At 54.4% G+C, this 21146-nt stretch overlaps 1 protein-coding gene and 1 non-coding gene across 3 annotated transcripts; one reads left to right on the top strand and one right to left on the bottom strand.

Moving 5' to 3' along the window:
• Positions 1-4585: 4585 nt before the first annotated feature.
• On the bottom strand, positions 4586-20654 carry TMEM130 (transmembrane protein 130). Of its 2 annotated transcripts, none has more exons than XM_040263331.1 (8): positions 20511-20654; positions 13733-14038; positions 11739-11898; positions 10568-10734; positions 9772-9856; positions 8529-8731; positions 6458-6570; positions 4586-5937 (listed from the first exon to the last, which is right to left on the bottom strand). In XM_040263331.1, exons 1-8 carry the CDS (start codon positions 20593-20595, stop codon positions 5785-5787), a joined length of 1272 nt encoding a protein of 423 aa, XP_040119265.1. In that variant the 5' UTR covers positions 20596-20654; the 3' UTR covers positions 4586-5784. The 2 variants fall into 2 exon arrangements, with proteins under 2 accessions (XP_040119265.1, XP_040119258.1); XM_040263324.1 differs by having other exon boundaries at positions 4586-5973; positions 20511-20595.
• On the top strand, positions 14955-15027 carry TRNAG-CCC. The gene has a single exon. It is a non-coding gene; the product is annotated as a tRNA-Gly (tRNA).
• Positions 20655-21146: the final 492 nt, after the last annotated feature.

Here is a 21146-nt window from a genome sequence, read left to right as displayed (position 1 = left end):
TACCCTTTCACGGCAGACTTCTTTCACTGAGCATATTTTTGCGGTTTATTCTTATTGTAGCGGCATTTCATTAGTTTTTAAGGCTGAATAATATTCCGCTGAGGGCCTCCCAGCTGGCGCAGTGGAAAAGAGTCTGCCCACCAACGCAGGAGACTCAGGAGATACAGGTTCAGTCCCCGGGTCAGGTCGAGAAGATCCCCTGGAGCAGGAAATGGCAACCCACTCCAGTATCCTTGCCTGGAAAATTCCATGGCCAGAGGAGCCTGGCGGGCTACAAGGAGGTTGCACGGGCTTGCGAAGAGTCGGACATGACTGAGTGAGCACACACGCAGTATTCCATATTCCACGCAGTGTGTACCATGGTTTGCTCATTCATTCTTCCGTTGATATATATGTGAGCTCTTTCCGCCTTTGGGCTCCTGTGAATAGCACTGCCGTGAACATTCATCAACAAGTATCGGAGTCTCTGTTTTCAGTTCTTTTAGGCATATATCTAGGGGTTCAGTCCCTGGGTCAGGAAGATCCCCTGGAGGAGGGTGTGGCAATCCACTCTAGTATTCTTGCCTGGAGAATCCCATGGACAGAGGAGCCTGGCGGGCTACAAAAAGTCAGATACAACTGAGCACACATGCATACGTGGTAATTCTATTGAACTTAGAATTAAGTGGTTCTAATTGAAACTTTTGAGGAACTGCCAAAACTGTCTAGCAGTTTACATTCTTACCAGCAACGTACGAGGGTTCCTCTGCGTCCCCATCCTTGCCAATACTTACCGTTTTCTGTTTCGGTTTGATCGTGTTTTGTTTTCTCTGTTAGAGCCATCCCAGTGGGCATGAAGTGGTTTCTCATTGAGGTTTTGTGTCTCCCCAGTGACTAACGGTACTGAGCATCTTTTCACGTGTTTATTAGCCATTTGTATGTCTTCTTTAGAGAACTGTCTATTCAAGTCCTTGGCTCGTTTTTCATTTGCACGGTTTGTCTTATTGACATTGAGCTGTAAGAGTTCAGTCTTTATACAAATTGTGCAACACAAAGAAACTAGAGCTTGGACAGGTTAAGTCGCTTGCCCAGGGTCTGGGAGCCAGGCCAGGACTCCAGTCTACATTTCACCCCACTTCCCGTGTGCTAAGTCGCTCAGTCGTGTCTGACTTTTTGCGGCCCTGTGGACTGCAGCCTGCCAGGCTCCTCTGTCCATGGGATTCGACAGGCAAGAATACTGGAGTGGGTTGCCATTTCCTTCTCCAGGGGATCTTCTCAACCCAGGGATCGAACCCACATTTCATTATATCTTCTGCCTTGGCAGGCAGGTTCTTTTCCACTAGGGCCACCTGGAAGCCCACCTCAGCTGCAATTAGATTATTTTTGTGGCTGGAGCTGTTGGCTTGTGCTGACCTGCGGACACCTCAGAAAAGCTATTAGGGAAGGAAGAGATGAGAAAGAATAACGCAGGTTCCTCTCCTGCAAGGACTTCCCAAGGGCAAGGGTCCTGGGGATGCCTTCGGTCCTGGAAGGGGTAGGATGTTCTGGAACCTGATTCCCAAGTAGGCTCCTTCAGCTGTCAGTGTGAACATGCATATGTATGTGGCGTGTGCCTGTGTATTCACGCATGTGCACAGGTGCATGCATCGTGGGTACCACAGCTGCCAGGACCCACGCCCTCTGTGGCCCTTGTATTCCTCTGGAGCCCACAGGCTGCCCTGGAAGGAGGAAACTGCAGCGCATGGCTGAGAAGGGCTGCCACCTGCTGGTCGCCTTCGGCATTGCAGGCAGGTGACCCGTTGGGGACCTGACACCTGGTCTCCCGGGTCAGACGCCCCGGGAAGGATCCTTCTCTCTGGGACAAAGAAAGCAGAATCACCCCTGTGCCCCGCAAGGACCGCCCCAAGGTACAGCTACAGGGGTCTGATAGCCTTCTTGACACCCTGAGCTCCTCTGCAGTCAGACCCAGTCATCAGACTAAATCAGAATGTTTTTGAAAGCATAATAGTAAATAATAGGAATCCAAAGGCAACCAGTTATCAAAACGGCAATTGTAATATATGTGCTCAGTGAAATAAGATCCAGCGGCAAGTCTAATAACAACTGTGATTCTGAAGGCATGATCATCAGCATAAATGTCGTTTTGAGAGATTCACAACTGGAATGTGATGTGAGCGCATTTGTGATTGTTACTGATGGCAAAGCCACAGAAACTGCTGACAACAGTTTCGGGCCTATATTTATTACCTCGATTTGATTAAAGGTTTCTAACAGCAGAGATGTCATTTCTCCCATCCAAGCTGGTGAATTCTCTCCATAGGTCCCTTGGGAGTCAGGCATCCTCAGGTTAAGAGCCCCAGACCCAGATCCTGCCTGGTGGTCCCAGCTCCTCCTCAGCCCCTTAGCCAGGCTCCAGCCCAGCTGCGGCCCCTGCCGTACCTTCCAGAGCCTGGCTGCCTCCCTCCCACCCTCTGATCCCCGCCCCCAACACAGAACAAGGCATCATCCTCAGAAGACAGCCATGGGTTTCCCGCTCTGATGATGAACAAGACCTCATCTTAACTTGATCACATCTGGAGAGACTCTGTTTCCACAGAAGGGCCCATTCACCAATTCAGGGTGGATATGGATTTAAGGAGAGTCACTATCCAATACTTTGGCCACTTGATGCCAAGAGCCGACTCACTGGAAAACACCCTGATGCTGGGAAAGATTGAGGGCAGGAGGAGAAGGGGGCGACAGAGGATGAGATGGTTGGGTGGCATCACCGAGGCAATGGACATGAGTTTGAGCAAGGTCTGGGAGATGGTGAAGGATAGGGAAGCCTGGAGTGCTGCAGTCCATGAGGTTGCAAAGAGTCAGATACAACTTAGCAACTGAACAACAATAACAACAGCTATTCAACCCAGAATAGATGAATTCATCTACCTTGCCTTGGAAACCTGCTTTAATCCTATCGGGCTTAAACTCTCCGAAATCTTCCGAGACACCCGGGCATGTCTGGGGTGACGGGCTTCTTCAAGGAAAACGTGGCTCCTAACAGGTACCGGCAAAAATACATTCAGTTGCTTCTGCTCGTGACATTCTGTGGTCATTAGAACCCACAGCCTCTCATTAGCCATGGTGAAGTCCCTCCTAGAACTGCAGGCTGCTGGGAATGGCTGCCCAGCCCTTTTGCCATCTGGGGCTGGGATGTAGGTGTAGGGTGAACTAATACAGAATCCTGACAGTTCTCAGACAGAGGAGAAATATCATAAGACATCTCTTATATGTAGAATCTAAAAAGAAGCAATACAAATGAACTGACAAAACAGAAGACTCACAGACTTAGAGAACGAACTTACGGTTGCCAGGGGAAAGGGATGGTTAGGGAGTTTGGGATGGACGCGTACACACTGCTATGTTTAAAATGGATAACCAAGAAGGACCCACTGTATAGCACATGGAACCCTGCTCAATGTCATGTGGCAGCCTGGATGGGAGGGGAGTTTGGGGGAGAGTGGATGCATGTATATATATATGGCTAAGTCCCTACGCTATTCACCTAAAACTATCACACTGTTAATTGGCTATGCTGCTGCTAAGTTGCTTCAGTCGTCTCCGACTCTGTGCGACCCCATAGACGGCAGCCTACTAGGCTCCTCCGTTCCTGGGATTCTCCAGACAAGAACACTGGAGTGGGTTGCCATTTCCTCCTCCAATTGGCTATATCCAGGTGCTTATTCGCTCATTTGTATCCGACTCTGAAACCCTAAGGACTGTAGCCCACTAAGCTCCTCTGCCCATGGGATTTTTCAGGCAGGAATACTGGAGTGGGGTGCCATTTCCTCCTCCAGGGGATCTTCCCAACCCAGGGACCTAACCTGCATCTCCTGTGTTCCCTGCATTGCAAGGGGACTCTTTACCCGCTGAGCCATCAGGGAAGCCAGGTGGTATTAGTGATAAAGAACTCGCCCGCTAGTGCAGGAGACATAAGAGACACGGGTTCAATCCCTGCGTGGGGAAGAGCCCCTGGCATGTATGGCAACTCATTCCAGTGTTCTTGCTTGGAAAATCCCATGTACAGAGGAGCCTGGTGGGCTACAGTTCAAAGGGTTGTAAAGAGTCAGACGACTGAACGACTAAGCATGCAAACGGAATCTCTTTTCTCAACCTACCCCTAAGTCCTAGTGTTTGAACAAAGTTCAGGAAGGCCTGCTGGAGACAGGAAGCTCTCCCACTTGAGGGCGCACTGGGGCTGCCCCCATCCCAGGAGCTGTTTTGGGTGTGGCATGGGGCCCAGGGATCAGCATTTCCAAGTTCCTAGGTGTGGCCTACGTCCTACCATGATCAAGAGCCACTCCCAGAGTCTCAGACTTAAGAGTCACCTGGGGGCGCCTGGACCCACCCCGGGGGACCCTCAGGAGCCTGATCGTCTGTGAGGCAGCCTAAGAGGCAGTTTGAGAACCACTGGTCAAAACCGAGACCGGAGTCTGGGACAGCGGCTCCATCCCGTGCACCTGCCCGAGAACGTGATGGGGACATCCTGCTACATCCAAGAACCTCTCCTGCTGCTTGCAAGGCGCAAACGTCCAGGCACAGAAAAGAAAGAGACTCGGCCACCCACTCTAGACTTGGCTATCGTCAGAGCACACAAGCTTTATTCACCAATAACGGCAGTATTTATGAGTATGAGCTGTACAACAGTGGGGACGCTGTCTTCAGCACAAAGTCTGAGAGCAAAAAATTACGGTGACAGAGTTTGGCCTCCGTGGCCCTGCCCCCTCCCCAGACAGGCCCAGGTTGCTCCCCACTCCTGCACAGTTGGATGGGGTCCCAACCGTGGTCTCCCTCTGTACCCACACTCTCTGCACCTGCCCCGCCTCCCCCAGGCCACTGGGCCAAAGGGAGAGGGGTGGACTGGTCCCCCACCCTGGGCTCCATCCAGTCCTCTTCCCTCTCAAGGCCACCCTAGGAGCAGATAAGGGGGCGAGAACTCTGTCCCCTGCACAGGGTACCCAAGTTTCCCCCCAGCCTGACTCTTTCTTTTGCCGCAGAGCCTCTTCCTCAATGCAAGTTGAAACGGACTTAGTAAAAGAAAGTGCTGTCTACGAAGCACTTCATGCTCACCAAGCATTAGCCCTGCCCCCCACCTGACCCCCAGCAAGCAGACAGGGAACAGGGTGTCCTTAGAAGGGGATCCAGGAGCCCCTGGGACAGCATACAGAGGCAGGAGCCAGGCCCCGGAGCTGTCGGGCCACGTGGGAAAGGTCAGGTTTCCTTTTAGCTCTGATCGAGGGGACATCTCAGCAACCAACTGAGAGAGAGGAAGTCATCTGAAACATCTGGGTGACGTCGTGCACGCTTGTCCCTCTATGTAAGACCTTTCGTGATGTAGCCTTGAATTAACCATTTGTGAGCTTCCTCCTAGCTCGCTGACCTGGGCAGGGCCGCCTGGAGGAGGGAAGTGTGAACCCCAGATGGACGGCAAATGTGCCAAATAGGGGAGGAATCGGTGAGGGGCAACGGGCACACCTAGTAGAGAACAGGGAGCATGTCCAATGTCGGAGTCCCACTTGGGGGCCTCCTCAAAGGCAAGGGGTGGAGCGGGGCTGACCGAGAGGGGCTTCCGGCCATATAGATGGATGGATGGCTGGGAGGTGGGACGGAGCAGGGCTTGTGGAGGTGGCTCGACTGTACAGATGGATGACCGGTCAGGGCGGATGGCCCCACACTTACGGCGTGCACCAGCCTTCCCCCGACACTGCACAAAATTCCCGGTCAGCAGTCAGTTAACACTGAAACTGGGTTGGGGGTGGGCAGCGCTCAGACCGTGTAAGTTTTGACAGACTTGTAGAGGGGAGGCAGCAGCCTGTGGTTCTCGCGGACGACCTCCAGGTACTCAGACGGCGTCTCCAGTAAGAAGGGCCCACAGCACATTTGGCAGCAGCACCGGACCCCCGTGGGCGGCTCCGGGTTCTTGTCAGACATGGGGGAAAAGTCAAAATCAGCCACCTACGGTGAACAAAACCCGATGGGTCAATCACCCTCCCGCCCACCGGGAGCCCTGTGAGGTGGCCTTACGAGCTCAGCAACCTGGCTGGGCAGCCTCTTACAAGCGCAGCTGTCTGGTTGCTGCACGCACAGAAACACCTTTCGGACACTACACGGGGCTTCCCTGTGCCCTTGGCTTTTCTGCTTTCTGGGTTTCCCCTGCTTTTGGCTGCCCTCTCTTTTACCAGTTCATGGGCATGGCGGGCAGGCCAAGGGCAAGCGGAGTAGGAGGTAAGTGACATGAGAAGCAACCAAGTTGATCAACGGGGCCCCAGTTATGGATGCTTCATGGGTATGTCAGCCCCAGCCCCGGAGTCTTGCTCTGACATCAGAGCACCTCCTAGCCCCCCTGTTCTGCTCCCCCCCCCCGCCATCTCCATAGATCTTCTCCTGTCAAGGCCAGGAGTCCAGCCCCCAACCCCACCCCTCCCCACCGAACACCCACCTCCACCATGTCCTTCTGGTGAGTAGCATTCCTCAGGGTCATGTACATGATGAAAGCCAGCATCATGGTGATGAGTGTGGCACATGGGAAAGCAAAGACAGCTGGCTGGATGCCTGGGAGGAAGAGAGGGTGAAGCCATGAGCCTGGGCAGTCAGTGCTGAATACCAGCTCTCAGGGTACAGCACGGGGGAGAGAACAGAGCCCACCAGAGCCTTTTCCCTCTTTGTGTACATGGATCCCAATCAGGCAACTCCGATGGGCAAATCCAGGATTTCACAAAACCCAAGGTAGGGTCTGTTGGGGTTTTAAAGTGATACTTGATAGTAACTTCCAAAGGGTGTGCAACTAAATTTCCCACCAGAGTGTGGGCTGGACTCATAGCAACTTGCTTCTAAACAGCGGCAGAGGACAGAGGGATGACGTACAACTTCCAAGCCTAGACCATGAAAGACCCAGCAGCTCCCTCCTTTCTCTCTCGGGTGACTTGCGTTGGGGAAGGAGGCCAGGGCGTGAGGACACCCAAGCATCCCTGTGACCTCCAGCAGCTCTGGGCTTGCTCGCTTAGATCCTGTTGCGGAGAAGCCATAGGGCAGAGCAAGAAGAGCCCAGCGGGTCCTGGGGTCAAATCCTGGCTCTGCCCAGGTGACCCAACAGTCATGCTGACCCACGAGGTGGCTGTGGAGATGCAACCAGGTGAGGCAGGCGCAAGGCAGGTGATCGGCAAGTGTGGGTTCCTTCTCACCCTTCCCCCGCTCTCCTCCTGGTAGAGACAGCACCATACACCACAAGGATCTGTCTCCGAGGAAAGGCAGCATGGATTACCTGCAGTGCCAGCTTTCTCTGCAGGATTCAGGGGATCGCAGGTGCTCAGTGCCCAGGAGGTGCTGGGGGAGTCAGGGCCCAAGGCCCCCAAGGATGCCTGCAGGTCAGAGAGTCTGCCTGGCACACAGGGTCAGCCAGGGCCCAGGGCAGAGCATGGAGTTGGCTCAAGGAGGAGGGACTGGAAGACTAAAAGGGGCAGTGAGCACATCTGGTGCATCGATGGGGCCAACCTTGGGACAAGTGCAGCTGGCAGGGGGTCCCCTTTAATTCTGCACAGGGTGGGACCTGGCTGAGCATCTGAAAGACCATCCCTAGGGTCTGGGATCCTTTCTCCTCCACAGAAGAAAGCCCTCTTCTCGGGGAGGACATTTCCAGAGGACCCCCTGGAAGTGAAGGGGAGAACCTAATGCTGTCATCAGCCAATCCCACGGCTGCAAGCCAGCAGCTGGGCCATGTCACTGTTTGGAGAAGAGTATGCCGGGGGGACGGCTGGGCAGCCATGTGAATGGGGGAGCCTGCACCGCACACTTTCCGAGCCGCCTGCACTCCCTGGGAGACTTCTGACAGCCCAGTGAGGCCACCACAGTCACCATGGAGATGCTTGTTTTGCTGGAAGCAAAAACACTGAGACGCAGGTGATGGGGCGGGTGTGACGGCAGTGAAGGATGGAGGGCTCGCGCTGGGACAGGGGAGGCAGAGGTCACGTGTGGGAGGGACGTTGCCCACTGGCAGCAGTGGTGGCACCACGAGAGCTGAAGTTGGGACGATCCCGGGGCAGCACGGTGTGGAGGGCGCTGGCCCACATGGTGGGGGCCGGGGCTGGGAGCAGGGGCGTCGACAGCGGTGCTGACGGTGGCCAGGGCGGTTGCTGTGGCAGCGCTGACTCTGGCTCGTGAAGATGCTGGAAGAACGGTCAGTAGTGTGTGGTGGTGGTGGCTGTGGTTTTGGACAAGTCGCCGGGCAACGGCTGAGTCTGCTGTTGTTACAGCTAGTGGTGCTGGTGTTGAGGGTGGTGTTGGTGGGACTGAAGGGCTGGCATCTGGGGGCTAGAGCAGTGGCCGACGGTGCTAGAGGTTAGTGGTGGTGCTATGGGTGGTCAGCACTGGTGTTGACTGGGGCCGGCAGGGTTACCGAGGATTCTAGTAACAGTGGGATTGGCTGCTGATGGCCATTGGTGGACTAAGGGTGACTGGTGGAGGGGGCAGGATCGGCCGGTTTCTGCTGGGAGCAGAGGCAAAGAGTCACTTACTGGAGGGCCACACCTGGACCTTGTGGTACTGATGCGCCTTGCTGATGACGTTCTCAGCCTGGATGCTGAAGCAGTAGTCCCCGGGGTCCCGGAAGACGTGCGTCAGGTTGTAAGCCGTGCTGTCCACGGACACCGGGTGGCATTCCCCTTCCTCCAGCGGGAGGCACTCGGGCTTAAGACGCCAGCACACGTTCAGAGGGGGGCTGCAGGGAAATGGGGCGGGGGGCGGGGGGGCGGTTCAGCAATGGCTTGACAAGGGGTGTGAGCACAGAGCAAGTCCAAGAAAGGTCAGGCAGTCATGAACTTCAGTGTTCTTTCCAGGAAAGAACACCCAGGTGCCCAGGCCTCCACGGAACATGGTAGTACATAAGAGATGGCCCGAGATTCCAAGGGGAGACACATACAGGGACACGCACAGACTGCTGGGCGAGGCAGAATGCATGCTCCAGCGACACCCTTGGTGTGTCACGGGGATGGAGAAGCATGCTCTCAATGAGGAAGTCAGGGAAGGCTTCCTGGAGGAGGTGGCATTTGAGTAGGATCTGAAAGGATAAGTGGGCTTTCTATAGATTTGAAGGGGTAAGGGCATTCCCACGTTGCAGACAGCTCCACAAGGCCAGTGCTTCCTCCCCTGGACCCTGAGAATGGAGTCATGCTGTGACTCTCCTACGGCCCACTGAAGGGTGGGCTCGTCACTCCGTATGTTCCCTAACTTGGGTCCCCTCAGGGATGAAATCCAGTTGTCATGTGTGGATGTGACAGTTGGACTATAAAGAAAGTTGAGCCCTGAAGAACTGATGCTTTTGAACTGTGGTGCTGGAGAAGAATCTTGAGAGTCCCTTGGACTGGAAGGAGATCCAACCAGTCCATCCTAAAGGAAATCAGTCCTGAACATTCATTGGAAGGACTGATGTTGAAGCTGAAACTCAATACTTTGGCCACCCGATGCAAAGAATTGACTCATTTGAAGAGACCCTGATGCTGGCAAAGATTGAGGGCAGGAGGAGAAAGGGACAACAGAGGATGAGATGGTTGGATGGCACCACCGACTCGATGGACATGAGTTTGAGCACGCTCCGGGAGTGGGTGCTGGACAGGGAGGCCTGGCGTGCTGCAGTCCATGGGGTCACAGAGTCAGACACGACTGAGCGACTGAACTGAGCTGAAACAAAGTCAGGAGCCTCTCAGCGGGAGTGTGGACAGGACCACAGCTCAAGCACAGTGTGCTCCAGGCTTCACTCACCTCCCCAGGAAGTTCAAGGTCACTACCATCTTTTGGAAGGTCTGAATTAGGGTGGGCCCCAAGACTTGGATGCCTCGAAGGGTTTCTGAAAGGCAAAGAAGAAGATATCATTATACCTGGTGGCGGACGACAGCTGTCTCAGGGCTCCCGGGGTTCCCAGGCTGTGCGACCACCACCCTATCCACTTGGTCCCCCGGAAGGGGGGGTTCACAGGTCACATCCAGAGTCCTGCTTCCCCATCAGCAGCAGATGCTGGAGCCGTTTAGACTGAGACCGCTGGGGGAAGCCAGCAGGACTCTGGTGAGCAGGATCTGGGGCTGGCTTGGGATAACCACCTCCCTCCCCACCATCTGTGGTGTGTGGGGGGCAGGGGAGCAGCACCCCATTCGCATGACGGGGAAATCGGCTGCAGCCGCCCCAGAGCCCCGTCTTGACAAAGCCAGGAGCAGCGGGTCCGCAGGCTCCCTCCCGGTGCAACTGACTGGGGCCGTCGCATCCCCGACAGGACGCTCCTTGACTGGAGGCAGATGTAGCCGGAAACAGAGAGTGACGGGGATGCGTCCCATCATGGCACAGTGTCTGGGCTCGGCCACTCGGTGCCCCCTGACCTCCTCCGTGGCCTTCAGTGCCCTCTTAGAAGTGGGGAACGACAGGTGCCTCACAGGGCTGCCAAGGGAGCTGAAGAGAGGCCGTGCAAACCACTCTGGTCTGTGTGTGATCCAGCCCTGGAAGGAGTGGTACCCAGGGCTCCTCGACGAGCCAAACGCTCAACCCACACCAGCCCCCCGAGACTCACCCTGCAGCTTCAGCGAGGCAGAGAAGTCACCCGTCTTCTGCAGAATGCCCTTCCCGGCGTCCGGCATGACCTGCTCCCACTCTGCCACCACCTTGACCTTCACGGTGAAGGATCCGATGATGGAATAGTTATAATAGACGGTACCATCTCTGGTCACCATCTGGGTGCTGTAAGGTGTTGGGGAGGGGAGAGATGACAGGAGTGATCCACGTGACTTTTTTAGGGTCAGCGGTTGGGTGTACAGTGACACATTCAGACCAATGTCATTTTGCGAGCCAAAATGTCACCTCAGCAGCAGTCCCCAGGGCCAGCCAGGCCGTGAGGTCAGCTGACCTACATGGGTGGAGTGGCTGCTGGTCATCTTTGGACTTGTAAGTTACAGGTAGAAGAACTCTTAGCAACAGGCGCCTGTCACCTGCCAGGAAGTGCTCTGCAACCCCATCCAGACCAAGGAAAGACCGTGTGTTAGACAGACGCGATCTGGGAAAGGCAGAAATATGAACTTTGGAGTTAAGACAAATCTGGCTTTGAACCTCAGCTCCAAATTTCCTATCTACATAACTCTCAGCCTTACTTTTCTCATCTGTAAAACAGGAAGAATCATACCTCCATCTTAGGTTATGACTTTTTCCTCTACAATTACCTGAATCACTTCGAAAGGAACTTGAGTAGCAATAAAGAAAATATTTTTGTTGATTTGTTGATGCTCTTTATATATGAAGTTTATCGAACCTTTACCTATTATATATCTTCCAAATATTTTCTTCCAGTTTAACCATTATCTTTTGGCTCAACTTGCTTCTTTCATTTCAAATTTTAAATCTGATGATGCCAAATGTAGCATTTTTTTTCCTTTACAGTTTCTACCTTTTGTTTGTATTCTTAGAAATGCCTTCCCCACTGCCAAACTATTCAATTGCAGGGGATCATTGCCTACATTCCAATCTAGTCCGGTTATTATGTTTACTGTTTATTATTTTAAATCTGTAAATTTGGAACAGGTTTTGTTAGGGATTAGACTGGCTCACACTGGTCCCCAGGGACCCCGAGTTTGGCACAGAGCAGGTGTGCAAGGCATGTTCGGAGTGCGAGAGAGCAGGCGAAGATGGCAGAGTACAGAGCGCTCCACACAGGCCAGGCCTCTGGGGCATCAAAGGGGGTCAGAACATACCCGTCTCCGAAGTCCCAGCTGTAGAGGAATGAGGCATTCTTGAAGAAGTTGCTGGGGTCGTGGAGGAGGAAGGAGACTTTAAGAACTGTCTTGGTGAGGTAGGAGCTGGGCCAGGGCAGGGAGGTGTTCTGGGTGACCACAAGGTTCCCCACGAGGAACTCTGGGAGGGAGAAACCACGGGAGGGTGAGTCCCCCGCCCCCAGGGTGGAGGAGGGCGGAGCCATGTGCCAGCTGGCAGGGCAGCCTCTCCCCGACCCGACCTCCTGACTGTCACCGTCGTGGTAGCAAGAGGGGACCCTGCAGGTCTCCGAACACAGAGGCATACGGCCCCCTCCTAGGCACTGCCCCGGGCCGATGGATACTGGTGAAGACTCACTTCCTGTCTTACACGTACAGTTCGCTCCTGTACCCCTTTCAGCAGGACCCTGAACTTTCTGGCACAAAAGATGCCCAGGACCAGAAGGAAATGCGCAGGCTTTTAAATCGACTCTTGGGAAATATTTCAAAGTATTAGATGAGCCTAGAAAAAAACGAGATTTCTACTGACCACATTTGCTGTCGTCGTTTAGTCACCAAGTCGTATCTGACTCTTTGCAACCGCATGGACTGCAGCCCGCAGGCTCCTCTGTCTGTGGGATTCTCCAGGCAAGAATACTGGAGTGGGTTGCCATTTCCTTCTCCTGGGGATCTTCCCAACCCAGGGATGCAATCACATCTCATGCACTGCAGGTGGATTCTCTACCACTGAGCCACCAGGGAAGCCCACTGCCAAATATACATGTGTACGTATTTAAGGCATACATACATTAAACACAGCTGATCAAATTGGTCATAGAATTTCATTTTGATCTTTAAAAATTTACAAGCATGAGTACTCTCTCAGGCTAAAACACACTCTTTGTAAAGATCATTATTATTACAAATTATATCAGTATTCTTATGGTTGCATACTTCGCTTGTTGCTATTTTCCTCTGTTATTATAGAAACTGTGATGAACACTTTCGTGCATAAACCATTACCCAAATGGAGGTTTATTACCTGAAGATAAGTTCGTTAATAGATTGTAGGGATTTCCCTGAGGCTTCTTCCCTGGTAGCTCAGCTGGTAAAGAATCTGCCTGCAATGCAGGAGATGCCGGTTTGATTCCTGGGTCAGGAAGATCCCCTGGAGAAGGGATAGGAAACCCACTCCCATATTCTTGGGCTTCCCTGATGGCTCAGAGGGTAAAGAATCCGCCTGGAGTGCGAGAGACCTGGGTTCGATCCCTGGGTTGGGAAGATCCCCTGGAAGAGGGCATGGCAACTGACTCCAGTATTCTTGCCTGGAGAATCCCCATGGACAGAAGAGCCTGGCAGGCTACAGTCCATAGGTTGCAAAGGAGTGATTCAACGCAGCATAGCACAGGGACTTCCCTGGTGGTCCAGTGGCTAAGACTCCACACTTCCAAGGCAGGGGGCCTGGGAGCTAGACTACCACATGCTACCATTAAAAGTTCCCATGCCGGAACTAAAGATCCTGCCTGCAGATAAGACCCAGTGCAGCCAAAGAAATAAGAAAAAAATTGATTGTAAACTCCAAGAAAGCAGGGAGTTCTTGGAAATAGAGAGAAGAGAGGGAGGGTGTGAGGGAGGAAGAAGGGGAAAGAGAGGGGGGTGAGGGTGATAGGGAAAGAGAGAAAGAGAAAGAAGGAGCGGAAGACTAAAATAACTTACAGCCATTGATACATATGGATCAGCTCCTCTCCCAAAGCAGTGTATCAGTTTACACCCCAGTAGCAAATATGCACTTTGTGTCCATTTCAGCACAGCCCTGCCAGCAATGGGTATTACCATTTTCTGACCCTTTGTTAACTCAACCGACAGCAACTGAGAACCACGGGTCTAATCTGCCTGTGTGTGATGGGTGTGATGCCTGTGATGCAGGTTGGGATGCCTGGTTGTTTTCTCTGCCCCAAGAGCCTGAAGGCAAATCAGCTAGGAGGGAAGGTCCTCACCTGTGATGGGGAGGACGAGGAGGCTCCTGGCCACAGGCTGGCACATCCCACAGTCGGCGGCGGTGACCCAGACGGAGACCGGGAAGTCCCCGGGCACGCTCCCCACGACGCGGATGGTGGAACTGAAAGCCTCGTCCGCCTTCCCCGTGAGCAGCAGCGGGGTGTGGATCCAGTGGAAGTGGTAGAGGTGGGTGCTGGCGGGCAGGGCCAGGCTGCCGTTGCCGTCGGCCACCAGGCTGGCCATGACGGTCACCTCTGCCCCCGTGGTGGCAGGGCCATCGGTGGTGAGCTGAAGTTCATACAAGCCTAAGAACCCAAAACAAAGGTTGTGTTTCAGGAGAGGGCATGGCCAGGAGCCCCACTGCCCCACGCTGCGTGGGCGTCTATTCATCTTATGGGTGGAGAAACTGAGTCAGGTCAAGGGACAAGCCCAAGGATCATATAATTAGCACATTGCCAAGTGAGGATTCAAACCCAGGCCCGGCTGACTCCAAACCCACACTCTTTCCAGTGTCTGAATGTATTTTCTTTTTTCATGCCAGCCACGCAGGGCCTTACAGAGCATGAGTCTGCTGACCTGGCCAGGCTTCTCAGCTACAAAAATGACCATCAGTTCATGTCACAAGAGGACCCGCTACAGCTGCTTCCCAGAAAGGACACCCCCCCCCATCACCCACTCTTTGGGCCCGGGCTTTACAGGTGAAACAAAATTCCAAGTTGAAGCACAGAGCTGAATCTGGACCCCCTTAGAGGCCTCACGCCCTGACATGGTAGAACAAGCCTTGGGAGGAAGGGTCACTGTGATCCAAGACAAGGCCCCTTCTCTTTGGTCTCAGACTGCAAATCCATAAACTGAGAGCTTCTAGATCTGAACCACCCAACACGGTTGGTTCCACTAGCCACGTGGGACTCCCGAAGCTTCAGTCAAAAGGAAACAAACTTCAAACCCACTTTCTTTTCGGTCCCACTGGCCACGTTCCAAGGGCTCAACAGCCGCATGTCGCCAAGGGTCACGAGATCTTCGTTATCACAGAAAGCTCCACAGGACCACACGTTCTCAGGGACCTCCAGGGTCTCGGCTGGGGTCAGCACTGGAGTGCTCTGATTCCAGCTGGGTCTGCTCCTTGAGGAACTTGAACTGACATATTGGGGATACAGCTCTTACAGGGAACCTGGGAATTAAGACTTGCAGGTTGCAAGCAGAGAACAGGGCCTCGGGACTTCCCTGGTGGTCCAGTGGCTAAGACTCTGCACTCCCAACGCAGGGGGCCTGGGTTCAATCCCTGGTCAGGGAACTAGATCCCTCATGTCATAACTGAAAAAAAAAAAAAGATTCCTCATGCTGCAACAAAGAAAGATCCCACATGCCTCAGTGAAGACCTGGCATGGCCAAATAATATAAATAAATAATTTTTTAAATAAATATTTTTTTCAAAAGAGAGAGAGAGAACATGGCCTGGTGGACATGGAATGGAGACCATGTAAGAGACCTTTTAAATAATACTCCCCACCTGACCAAGACCATTCAGTCTTACACTGAATGTAAGACTAATTATAATCTGAAAATACAGAAAGGTATAAAATTTTTTAAAAAAGAAAACTTTTAAAATAATCAGCAACAATCCCTCTTACTATATTTGGACATTTCCTACTATTTTTAACAAACGATGCTTACTCTGAGATTATTCCACTGTCGTTGCTGGTTTTGCATATCAAGCATCTTCCTAAGTTATTATGATTCACCTGCTTTTTAGATAGCTGCAGACTTTTATCATACTCATGGGTAAGATTTTAAAAATCAGGTTTGTTTCCGTCATAAAAGTTAAGACAGGGACTTCCCTGGAATCTTCAGTGGTTAAGGTTCCATGCTTCCAATGCAGGGGCCATGGGTTAGATATCTGGCTGGGGAACTAAAATCTCGCATGCCACAGGGCACAGCGCGGCCACACACACACAAGGTAATACATGTGCATAAAGAGTATTAGAAGTGTCCTATTACCCTACACCCCCCCCAAAAAAACAGCTGCTAACAGATTAAGGTCCTCTGGCTCTTTTTCATGCACCAAAGCTTCAATTTCGTTAGAATCACCCTCTGCACACAACTCTGCATGATTTTATTTCCACACGACAACACATCAGAAGGATGTCCGCGGGGGCCCTAACATGAACTTCAGTGGTTGCAAGATAATCCCTCAAGCAGGTGTATCTGAATTCCCAGAACCCTTCCCTCTCGTCAATAGCGCTACTGTGTGTTTCGGTAACTCTTTCCCTGCAATTTGGGTTTTCCTCTTCAGGTGCGATGTCTGAAGGGCTGGCGAGGTTAGAGACTGTCCAGCCTGTGGCAGGGCACACCTAGGCAGACGAGGTGCTACAGAAGGAAGGCAGGAGGGGCCACAACACCCACCCCCATCATTTCAGCCCCTCCCACCTCTCCCTTTCTGGGCATAGGCACCCCCTCCCTTGGCTTCTGGTACCTCCTAAATGCTGATGGAACCCAGGAACAGTGACTTCGATTCTACTAAGCAGTAATGTAGTAGCTACTAACCACATGCCATTACGTTTAATCACCTAAATGTAATTAATACTAAAACATTCAGTCCCTCCATTGCATCAGAACCACATTTCAAGTGCTCAAGAGCCATAGCTCTCCCGGACAGCACAGATGGAAAATATATCCTTCATCATCCAAAGTTCCGTAGGCCAGGGGTGCAGCAGCAGTCCCCAGCCTTTTTTGGCACCTAGGGCCGGTTTCGTGGCAGACAGTTTTCCCACTGAGTTGGGTAGGGAGCGGGGCAGGGATGGTTTCAGGATGATTCAAGCGCATCACTTTATTTATTGCACACTTCATTTCCATCATTCATACATCAGCTCCACTTCAGATCACCAGGCCTTAATCCCAGAGGTTGGGGTCCTCTGCTCTAGACCCCCTAGCTTTCTCCCCTCCCAAACCTATCATTCTCATTACCTATCATTCTCTGTCTGGTTAAAGGGTCCAGCTGTTTCAAGACCCAGTCCCTGGGCCCCTGCCACTCTCGATGCTCCTCGCCATCACTACGAACACCACTTGCGCGCGCGCGCACGCGCGCGTGTGTGTGTGTGTGTGTGCGCGCGCGCGTGTGTGTGTGTGTGCTCAGTAACTCAGTTGTGTCTGACTCTTTGCGACCCCATGGACTGTAGCCTGCCAGGCTCCTCTGTCCATGGGATTCTCCAGGCAAGAATACTGGAGTTGGTTGCCATGCCCTCCTCCAGGGGATCTTCCCATCCCAGGGATCGAACCCACATCTCTTGTGTCTCCTGCACTGGCAGGCAGATTCTTTACCACTAGCGCCACCCTGGGAAGCCCCCATCCAGTAGATGACTGCTCCATCCTACCCGCTGACCCTTGGCCTCCAGTCCTGCCCTACTCTCAGCCACCCCGGCAAGCAGCTTCCTGCACAGTTCATCTGATCACAGGCCAGCCTCGGGGTAGAAGGAATCCACATTCATGTCTCGGCACATCCATGCTGTAGCTTTAACACTTGCTCTGTCCTTCATAGCCTCAAGGCCTTTGCACATGCTGTCGCCACTGCTCTTCTTCACCTAGCTGTCTGTGGATATAACTTCTTCCAGGAAGCCCTCCCTGACTCCCCCCCACCCCCACCCCGCCCCACCTCTTCAGCAGTCTCCCAACAGCTTGGCACACAGCTCACCCTGGGCTGGGATAGACATTTCCTCATCTCCCCTAACTGCACCGCAAGCTCCCTGAGGGCAGGACAGGGGTCATCCCCATCTCCTCCGAGCCTAGTCAAGCACTCGGCACCAAGTAGGGGTTGGACACTGCGCTGTGGAGTGGCACCTGGAGAGAGGGGGAAACTCTTCATCCAGGTGCTGCAGACTGCGCCCCTTCCTTGGGCCCCACCCCACAGCCCTGAGGGGACCCAGAAGTACAGGACATGCCCCCTGCCCTTGTGGGGTTCACGAGAGACCTGTTCATTCAGCCAAACTGGGAGGTGGGCGAGTGGGTCCTCAGCTGGATCCCATTCACCCCACAATACCATGTTGCCTGCCCCCACTGGGGACTCTGTCTCCAGCCTTCTGGTCACTCATGTTACACATCGGTTCCGAATCCCTTTCCTTGATGCCATATTTTGAATTATAAAGTCATCTGGGCCAGCACTGCAAAAGGGACCGGCAGTGTCTTAACCTCAAGGAGAGAATTCCAGACATAGAAGTCTCTCCAAGAAAACACAGTGTATGGCTGAGTCCCTTTGCTGTCCACCTGAAATTACCACCATGTTATTAATCTGCTGCTGCTGCTGATAAGTCACTTCAGTCGGGTCCGACTCTGTGCAACCCCATAGACGGCAGCCCACCAGGCTCCCCCGTCCCTGGGATTCTCCAGGCAAGAGTACTGGAGTGGGGTGCCATTGCCTTCTCCAATTAATCTGCTATACTCCAACATAAAATAAAAGCTAAAAAAAATAAACTTTCAAAGAGTCTTTAAATTGAAAAAAAAAAAAAAAAACAGTGTAGATTTTACACTGGGGAACCTGAGTCCCCAAGGGCTCCCAGGGGATAACGCTACTGCCTGGGCTCAGAGTAAATCTGCGTAGCCCCAGGCTAAGTCCCTCTGGCCATGGGGCAGCCTCTGGCAGGGGAAGGGGGGCCAGCCTTTGGCCAGGCTGCAGCAGAAGGAGGTGCTGAGATGAGAGGCCATTTCCACCCTTCCCCCTCTTGCTCTTGCCCACCGTCTCCCCCCACCCCCACAAGGAGAGGCGCGTGGGCCAGAGCGAGGCTGGCAGGTGGCAGGGACATTCGGCTGCATGCTAATGGCCAGCCAGCATCTGCAGCAAGACGGGGCGCATGTCAGCACGATGATGAGTACGAGACGACGCAGATCGGTTGCCAGGGGAATGGAACAGGGGGGCAGCCGGCTCAGCTGGGAGGAGGGATGGGGTGGGGGAGGGCAGGGGATGTGGCAGCAGCAGACAAGCGGGCCAGCTCCTGGGAGCCATCCCCTCCACCACCCAACCAGACGCTGAGACTCCAGGGGCACTTTTCTCTGGCTTGTGTTTTTGTTTTTTAAAGCAGGTATTTCACAGCCCCTGGGTGATGCTGCCCCTCGTCTTCAGGGTCTCAGAATTGTCCAGAATCTGAAATGGACCATGAAGGCTTTGCCACCTGCGGCTGAAGGGACCAAGCCCCGGTCGGGTAACCTACCCGTCGAAATCCATGTTTCCGGTTTGGGAGCCCAGGTGTCCTGGGCTTGGAGTACAGAGCAGCCCAGGCCAGGGTTGAGGGACCCCACAGGCACCCCAGTGGCCCAGAGCTGAGAGGGCCACAGCAAGACGTGAAGTGGCAAGAGCCACGAAGCTTGACCCGTGGAAGAACGCCCACCAGCAGGCTCCCTTGGATTCCACCTGGACCATGTACATACTCCCTGACCACATAGCCTGCAGGGGCCCTAGAACCTTCTAGAAAAGGGCTACATCGGCCTTTGCACCTTGCACATGTTGTCAGCCCAAAACACTTCCCAAAGTATCTCTGAAGGGTGAACAACACAACCTGGAATTAATAAATGGTCCAGGACACCGACTTCTGGCTTCAACCCTTGGTACGGGAAGCATGCTTGAGTCTGACTCAGACCTGAGGAGGCTGCAAAAGGGCTTCTGGATCGTTCTCTCCTGTGGGTTTTCCCCAACCGCATCTCAGCTGTTTCGACTGTATCATGGGTGCAGTAGGCCAGGCTGGGAACCACATATGATTTCCAAAGAATTAATCCCCTCCTACTTTTTTTTTTTCCAGCAATTTAGGCCACATTGATCATTTCTGGACACCTGTAAACCTAACAGACAAGAGACCTCATTTCTATGTGAATATCCAGGGAGAAGCAGATTATCCTGACCGAGCACAAAATTCTCTTAACATTCACTCCTAAGATGCAGGGTTTTTACTTTCCCTTGTGGCTTTCATTTCACAAGTTAGGATTCGATCTTTTCTTCTCTCTACCATTCTTTGAAGGGTGGACGGGGCATGATGAACATATTGGATAATATTATTGAACGCATCCAATAGCTGCCAACAGTCTCCTCCAAACTCTCCAACCTGGGTCCCCTTTATTTTGTCGCCAAAATGGGCCAGAAAAATGGGGTGCTGGCCTTCGGGGGGTGAGGAGGTGGGGATGTTAGAAGCACAGCCCCGGGGGACACGGAGTGGTACCCAGCGGATCCAGCTCGGGGTCCATTTTGGAAACCATTCCCAGAGAGGAAATGGCAGGCTGGCTTCTCGGGCTCTGAAAATCGCATGCCCCCCCCCCGCCCCGCCCCCCACCCCCCCCCCCCCCCCCCCACGAGCTGGGTGGCACGCCTCTCCCAATAAGGCAACATTTGGAGGCAATCTGGCCGCGCTCCCTGGGGTCTGTGGCTTGACGACGGACCCCAGCATCCCCGGTCCCCCCGCAGCATCCTGCCCCACCTCCAGCGTCTTCGAGGTTCCCAGGCTCCGGGATGGAGGCCCCGGCCACCGCGCCGTTCCTAGGGCCGGGGCCGATCTGGAGGGGGCTGCAGAAGCGAGGGGAGCGGGGAGCCCCCCAAGTGCCAGCGACTTCAGGGGACAGGGGTGAAGGGACAGGCCGTGCTCTCCTCCACAGTGCGCGGCCTCGGGAGAGGAGGGAGGTGAGCACAGGGCGCCACCTCCGCAGCCCCGGCTCCCGGCGAGGCCGCCGGCTCCAGACCGCCCCGAGGCCCCCGGCCCGCAGCCGACCGGGGAGGGCGGCCGGCCGATCCGCGCGGCGCCTTACCTGCGGCCACCCTAGCCGGGGCCAAGGGCAGGAGGCAGGCTAGCCAGAGGATGCGGCCGAGGCGCGGCCAGAGCGCCCGGGCCATGGCGGCGCCGGGAGCCGCTGGAACGCCGAGGGGACGCGGCTGGACTCGACTGCGGCGGCGGCCGCCGGTGGGGCGCGCGGCGAGGGCGGTGCGGGGAGGTGCGGGCGCGGCGCCGGCTCGTCCTCGCCTCGGATCGCGGAGTCTCTGCGCGTCGCCGCCGCCCACGGCCCGCCGCGCCGACCCCGGCCCACGTCAGCCGCGTCGCGCCCCCTCCCCGGCCCCCGCTGCCCCCGCCTCTCTCCGCGATCCTCCCGGCTCCCCCCGGGCCCCAGCTCCTCCAATCTGCGCCCCCTCCTCCCTCCCGAAGCCGCGCCCCTCCTCTCCCTTCGATCCCTCCCCTCCCCGGTGCCCGCTCCTCCAGTCGGCGCCCCCTCCCCTCCCCGCGTCCGTGCCCGCGCCCGACTCTGACTCAGCGTCCCCAGAGGCGCGCGCGACGCTGCGAAGCCTCGAGAAGGGCCCTTTGGGCTCTTTCTCCAGGTCCCTTCGCTCATGACGCACACGGCTTGGAGATGCTGCCCTCCGTTCAAGAAACGCTGAGGAGCCACCGTGTG

This window comes from Oryx dammah, unplaced genomic scaffold, assembly GCF_014754425.2.
Source record: "Oryx dammah isolate SB20612 unplaced genomic scaffold, SCBI_Odam_1.1 HiC_scaffold_2, whole genome shotgun sequence".
NCBI lineage: Eukaryota > Metazoa > Chordata > Mammalia > Artiodactyla > Bovidae > Oryx > Oryx dammah.
The sequence above is the reverse complement of the archived record's forward strand: the minus strand, read 5'-3'. Positions and strand labels throughout refer to the sequence as shown.

Excerpts from the sequence above, each read along its gene's own strand:
- TMEM130 (XM_040263324.1), bottom strand. The coding sequence starts at position 20,595 with ATGGCCCGGGCGCTCTGGCCGCGCCTCGGCCGCATCCTCTGGCTAGCC. Across the intron at positions 10,735-11,738 it reads AGCTGGGACTTCGGAGACGG|CACCCAGATGGTGACCAGAG; the intron begins GTATGTTCTGAC and ends AACACCTTACAG. Across the intron at positions 6,571-8,528 it reads GGTCCAGGTGTGGCCCTCCA|GCATCCAGCCAGCTGTCTTT; the intron begins GTAAGTGACTCT and ends TCTTCCTCCCAG.